General features: G+C 33.8%; 1 protein-coding gene across 2 annotated transcripts; it reads right to left on the bottom strand.

Annotated features, from left to right (window-relative positions):
- Positions 1-2421: 2421 nt before the first annotated feature.
- Positions 2422-7139, bottom strand: LOC143623359 (outer envelope protein 39, chloroplastic-like). 2 transcript variants are annotated; one of them, XM_077094289.1, is made up of 11 exons: positions 7036-7139; positions 6821-6887; positions 6501-6542; positions 6254-6398; positions 6007-6165; positions 5463-5533; positions 5296-5374; positions 4666-4781; positions 4435-4582; positions 4296-4365; positions 2424-2819 (listed from the first exon to the last, which is right to left on the bottom strand). In XM_077094289.1, exons 1-11 carry the CDS (start codon positions 7067-7069, stop codon positions 2662-2664), a joined length of 1089 nt encoding a protein of 362 aa, XP_076950404.1. In that variant the 5' UTR covers positions 7070-7139; the 3' UTR covers positions 2424-2661. The 2 variants fall into 2 exon arrangements, with proteins under 2 accessions (XP_076950403.1, XP_076950404.1); XM_077094288.1 differs by having other exon boundaries at positions 2422-2819; positions 4296-4582.

The raw sequence follows: 7139 nt of genomic DNA, 5'->3' as shown, positions 1-7139 counted from the left end.
TAACTCAACTGCCAAAATGATTTCAACCCATGACCCATTGATAACATGGATTAAGAAGAATAGAGATTATAAATTAGGATATAATGTGGTTATGACACATCATCATCATTATTTTTGTTTATTAGTATAGTAAGATAAGATAAGATTTATCACATCATCATCACAATCATGTCGGGTTGACGAGTTGATGGGTTTCGGGTTGGCGGGGTAGCATGTTGAGATTCTTCAACCCTAACCCAACCCATATTTTTATTCGCGTCGTGTCGACTCATTTAAATTTGTGTCGTGTTCAAGTTGTGTTTCGGGTCAACCTATTTTATGTTCATATACGTATATGAGTAATGCCTATTGACTTAGTAATAAATCAAACAATTAATTACTCTTATTCATATAATACTTGTTAATAATTTGTGATAAATCTGATTGTTTTTGTGTATTTATCTCATATTCTCAATTAACAAACTTAGGTTCACTTATTTAGCTTAATATAATAACAAACGAATAAAATAACCACATAATAGATAGTTAGAATTAATAAAATGAAAATGTTGAAAGTAAAAGGTAGATAAAAGTAGTGTAAAAATAAATTAGTTTTACTTAATTGTATATGCAAAATTAAAAATTTATGTATTTAACTTTAAAATTTTAAACTTCTTGTCTCTAATTTTAAAATATTAAAATTGGTTAACGGGTTAACAAGTCAACCCACTTTTTAACAAGTCGGTTTCGTGTTGACCTGTTTTTAAACGTGTCAGGTTTGAGTTGACTTGTTTTAGAAAACGGGTTATGTCAGCCGACCTAATGCCTATATTTTTCATGTCGGGTTCGTTTCGGGTTTCGGGTCGTGTCAGGAATTGACACCCCTATACAAAACCTATTATCTATATAAAGTAAATGTAGTCGGTGCCACAGAAGTGAATTTGGACCAAGATCTTTCACATATGTTAGATATTTAGGAACCAAAGACAAAAGATTAGTTTTGGTTTGGCTCAAGTGAAGTTGTTACTTGTTTCCTTATCTTTTTTAATTTGCTCGGGCTCAAATCCCTTCCAAGGACAATTATTTTTTCCTACTTACGTCATTGTTGGTGGGCCTTTAAAACGTGTTTTGATTAACAAATGTTTAGAATATAATGGATAATGATTTTTTAACGAAAATTATATAAAACATGTTTATGTAAATCCAATTGCTAAAACGTTTGAGTCTTACTGACTGAATAAATGTTGTTTTTTAAGAAGTGTGGCTTTCTTTTTTTGTGTTTAGATCACCGCACTCTCTAGAAAGCCCAATACACACTCACCGCCTCAACGTCCGTGACCGACAACACTCAGGTTTGAACAACGCCGGAATGAGTCATCGCGCCACCCCGTTGGTTAACCTAAATATTTATATATTTTTCACTTTGGTTCCGATATCGTGACGAATGTAACCGAACATATTTTTCTTATTTTTGTTCCGGTACCGTAACAAGCATGACGTAAACCAACCAAATTCCTATTGCTCGCCGCCTCAAATACCGTGACCGCTTGGGTTTTACCAATACCCAATTTAAACGACCGATGCCACCTTATTGGTCCAACTCAATTTTATTTTATTTTTTTCTTTGTTTTAGTTTTCATACTATAATGAACGCGATAGAAACCGTGACATAAAGACGGAAACTGACTGAATTCGTGTAGACTCATTGCCTCAACGTCCAAGACATACAATGCCTAGGTTTTACCAACATTGTTTATACCATAACGAACTTTACTAACACCGACCGAATTCGCGTCAACTCACCTTCGTAACGCTCGGGTTTCCCAACGTCCGGCACCAACAACCGGATTTGCCGCTACTTTTTTTTTGTATTTTAAATATGTTAATCTAACGAACTTTTTTTTCTGGTTTTGTTCCAATGTCGTGAATCGCGTTGACTCTTCGTTACTACGCTTGGGTTTTACCGACCAATTTTCCCACGCAACACACGGGTAATTTACTAGTTAGTTATAAATAGAAAACATGTTACTGCTACCATCACCAACAACACATCTTCAACGAGTGTGGTTCTCTTTGACGAATAGTGACAACACTTCCGGTAATTGGATGTAATGATATAGTGGTTACAAAAGGTTACACGGACCAACATTTCTTACCGACCCCACTGCAGTCGATGAACCAGGCACTACTTAACAACAAACAAACGCCATCGATAGTACTTTAAACTAGTAGACGCTACAAAAGTTGGTTTATCTTTAGTATAACTATGATGTATATACACGTATAAAAGTTCAAGTGAATTTAGTTGCTTCTCATATCTACTAAACAACCACAATTGTACATTTAAAATGTATAGTTGTTCTATGCTGACAAATCTCCGTGAGTCCATTGGTTTACTATATAATTACATGGATCCAACTCTTTTGCTAATCCATCCCATTTAAGTGGAATACTTATTTTCTTGACAGTGCAACATATTCTGATTTAGATGCTAACGTTGCATAATTACATTCATATACTAGGCCATTGTAAAGTTAGCAAATAAATACTGTATGTACAGCAATTAATAAGATAATACTTACATCCATGTTTGGCTCCAAACAAAATTTGTTGACTTTGATCATCATTAAGAATTTGAAAATTTGGATCTAGATGAACCAAAGGCTTAAAAAGTCAAGTGAATCAATAAGCAACGTTGCTAAAGCCAAAATAGATGGTCTTTTGTTGATAGTCATTGAGAGCATAGTCGACCTGAAAGTGGCCCATTGGAAACTTGACCCGAACTCCATATCCAACACCAACCCCGTTTCCCGGTTTACCATGTCTTAAGCCCGGATTTTCTATTAAAAAATGAATCACGGTCACATGAGTTTAAACTTTAAAATTACAAATTTGACCATTGGTCAACATGTAGAATCAACTTTATACATCTTCGACCCCAAAAAAAAAATGCAAAAGTTGACTTGTTAAATAGATTTTAAAAAAACGTCCTGGCTATTAATAAAATGTCTAAAATACCCTTTACAGAGTAAAATAATTTGACAATAAGTCAACATGTAGGTCAGTCTTAGCCATCTTTGAACCAAAAAAAATGTAACAATTGACTTGTCAATTAGATTAAAAAAAAACTGTAACTCTCGATTTAAATGTCTAAAATACCCTTTAACTAGTAAATAAATTTGACTAATGTAGGATTAATATTAACCATCTTTGACCCAAAAACTAACGTAACAATTGACTTGTCAAGTAGATTTAAAAAAGTCAAATATTGGTAAAATGTCCAAAATACCATTAAAGAGTAAAATAAGGTGGCCATTAGTCAGCATGTAGGAAAAACTTTAACCATCTTTGACCCAAAAGAAATTCAACAATTGACTTGTCAAATAGATTGAGAAAAGCATCTCACTATTGGTAAAATGTCAAAAATACCATTTTAATGAGTAAAATAGTTTTGACTATTAGTCAACATGTAGGATCAATTAACCATCTTTGACACAAAAAAAGGGCAACAATCAGGGACTTAGCTTTGTTGGGGCCAGGGTGGCCCCGGCCCCCTCTGTTTTTTCGCTCGTTAGTGTAAAGTTATCCTTTTTCGGCCGAAATTTTTTATACATATTGTAAATTTACCCGTTTCTGACCGAAATTTTGAGCCCGGCCCCCTCCGTTTTTTGCTCGGTAGTGTAAATTTTATTCTTCTTTTGCCCGAAAATTATTACATATAGTGACAATTTACCCGTTTCCGACTAAAATTTTGAGCCCGACCTCCGTTTTTTCGCTCGGCAATGTAAATTTATCTTTTTTCAGCCGAAAAATTTTATACATGGTTTAAATTCACCCGTTTTCGACCAAAATTTTGAGCTCGCCCCCCTCTAGTGTATGAATTTTTTTTTTTATACATATTGAGTCCCCCCCCCCCTCCGACGTGTATGTCCAAGCTTCGCCACTGGCAACAATTGACTTGTTAAGTAGATAAAGAGACGTCTACTCTAAATTACCCTTCAACAAGTAAAAATAATTTGACTATTAGTTAACATGTAGGATGAGTTTTAACCATTGTTGACACAAAAGAAATGTAACAATTGACTTGTCAAGTACATTAAGAAAAACATCATAAAATGTCTAAATACCCTTTTACATGTAAAATAACTTTGACTATTATTTAACATGTAGGATCAACTTAAACCATCTATCACCCAAAAAAATATTGTAACAGTTGGCTTGTCAATTAAAAAACAACCATCTTAACTATTGGCAAAATGACAAAAATACCCTTTAACAGTAAAATACTAATAAGCAAAAGGGAGATCCAAACTAACCGGGAACATAACGACCAGAACCCAAATCAGATCCAAAATCACAGAACAGAGCACCATCAAGCATATGATTCTGGTAATACGAAAAATGCTTTACTATTGATGAAATGTCTAAAATGTACATTAACAAGTTACTAATTACCATAGGGAATGTGAGCTCAGCATTAGCATCCAGACAAGATCTACCAGATCCAACTGCACCTTCACCATAACCCCGTACACTACCAAGTCCCCCAATTGCAAACGCTTGGTAAGGAGCTATATCACCTACAATGGACCCACCTGTAAGACTGTCCCATAAAAACCATGTGACTACATAATATTAAAAAAATTATTACTTTAGTTTTTAGTGAATATATTATAAACAATTTACCATGCCAAAAGAAATCCAGGGCCCACTTTCACTCCCTTTGAAGCAGCAAACTTAAATCGGTTGAAGATTAACCATTTTGACATTAAAGGAATCCCTTGTTCTATTTGCAGACTAAACTGAACATAAAACATATTTCAAAAAAAAATTACAAATGACAATAAGCTCACATTAGTGTTAATTACACAAATGGTCCATGTGGTTTGGACGAAGTAACACCTTTTGCTACTAAGGTTTAAAAGTACAAATCTGGGGTTTGTGGTTCAGTTTGTAACGTGTTTGGGATATAAGGATAACTTGACTTGTATACACATATATATATATATACATATATATATATACATATATATATATACACATATATATATATATATTAATTTGAACCACTCCTTAATATGCACACGCATAAAAATATATATACAGTTATTTTCTAAAAAGGGTAGTTTGGTCATTTTACCTTAAGTTAACAGAAAAGTAAGCGGAAGTTAGAGCCTTAAACCCCAAATTTGTTACTTTTAAACATTAATAATACCCAAAGATGTTACTTGGGTCAAACCACAGAGACCATTTGTGTAATTAACTCTTCAAATTATATACAACAGAAAAATAATTTAACAAGGATAGAATAATAACCCGAGTAAAACTATGGTCATTTGCCTTGGCGAATCTGGACTCCTGTTTCAACACTACCATATTATCATCACGAGTACCGCTGCATTACAGAATATTATGAGATATCTTTTAGAGTGCAATATTTATAAAAAGTTAACATTTACAGAATATGGGTAAATTATAAATACCTGCAAGTCACTGGAAATCCATGTAGATCTCTACTTATTGAGTGGCCATCATCGTTGACTGGACGCACATGCTACATACCAATTTGACCAAGGTCAAACAAATCATTTCACAATAATAACATTACAATCTATTTGTAACAACGATTTGATCTCATGTATTTGTAACAAAAATTTGATTTGTTGTATTTGCTATCAATTTTAGCTACTAATTCAAAGTTTAGTATTATTAATCTGTTTGGCATTTAAAAGTCAAAATTCGATGTTGGAGGTTCAACCTTGACAGGTTGAGTGACGTATCATAAATGTTTGAATAAAATAATTTAAAAGATTGTACTCATTAAAAATAGACTATGGGTATTTTCCAACACGTTAGGCCTGTGCATCCTCTAGCTAAGCTTCATGATTTGATTCACTAGTATCCGTTCATACTTTCATTTATGTTCGTAAGTTCACGTTTGTTTAAGTTCGTTTGTGTTATTTCGGGTTTGTTTACAAGCCTAACCCGTTCTAAATAGCCACATGTACATAACACGCTCTCCTTTACCTCAAACTTTATACTAGTTTTACTGCTCCAACTGGAACTTCCTGGCTCATCAAGATCTAAACCTGCAGAGAATCTACAAAGATTCACACCTCCACTTTGTGTTCTTGAAAAGTTATCAACAGGCACACCATGTATTCCAACTTCAGGAGAGACCGAATGCTGGTCAACAAAAGTGACTCTTAAAAGATCCAGTGGTTCTTAAATGATTACTGTTACTGGTTGACAAAAACGTTAGATATTAACAAACCTGAAGAATAAAAGAATACTGAGGAAGCCATTCAGGCCTCGGTTTCCTATATGCAATCAATACGTTGGAATCCGAAAGCCCTTTGTCCCATGATACATCAAGCTTCTCACTTTTTCCAAATAAGTTTGGGTGTTTTATACACAAACTGCAATAAAAAAAAAGTAAGTATATAAGTTGTACATGATTCGATTCACATGAAAACAAATATGTAAGTAAACATGTTGTGCAATTAAAATGATAATCATACCTCCCAACAATAAGTGAAAGAGGGCTGCCAGTGCCTGAGTTTCTGTTTCACATCAAAGGAAAAATGAATCAGAACAATTAGATACCCTCCGCGGACCCTACCAATAACTCTGCTATGAGGTATGTTGTTGTTTTATAATATCAAGTTTTTACAGAACAGTTTTCAAAAATTCAAAAACTGAACTTTCAGTTTTAACCCAAACCACGGAAACAGAAGAATTTGGAAAATTTCAAAAGGAGAAGTATCGGTTTAGGTTGGGTTTGAACCCAAATCGTATTGAATAATCTAAATGAAATATAGAAGCAGAAAGAGAGAGAGACCTGAAAGAATGAAGCATCATAGCAGCACATAGCATGTGGGTGAAATCGACATTGAAATCGATCTTAGCTGTATGAAATAATAACAACAACAGAAATGAATCAGCAATAAAGACACATTGACGCAAATAGTATACAACAGGCACATTTTCTTTTATTTTCTTTCTAGGGTTTGATAATTAATTTAGCTTGTAAAGGAAATGGAAATAAATAGGGACCTTTGCCGGCATGGACGCTCTTCTGAGCACCCATCAATCAATCTACGTTTTGAATCATACAATAGAATAGGTTGATTGCAAACTGACTGTAAAATAAAGGGTTT

This window comes from Bidens hawaiensis, unplaced genomic scaffold, assembly GCF_021521415.1.
Source record: "Bidens hawaiensis isolate Kalapana, Puna unplaced genomic scaffold, B.hawaiensis_p1.1 tig00003393_1, whole genome shotgun sequence".
NCBI lineage: Eukaryota > Viridiplantae > Streptophyta > Magnoliopsida > Asterales > Asteraceae > Bidens > Bidens hawaiensis.
This window is presented reverse-complemented; position numbering and strand designations above follow the sequence as displayed.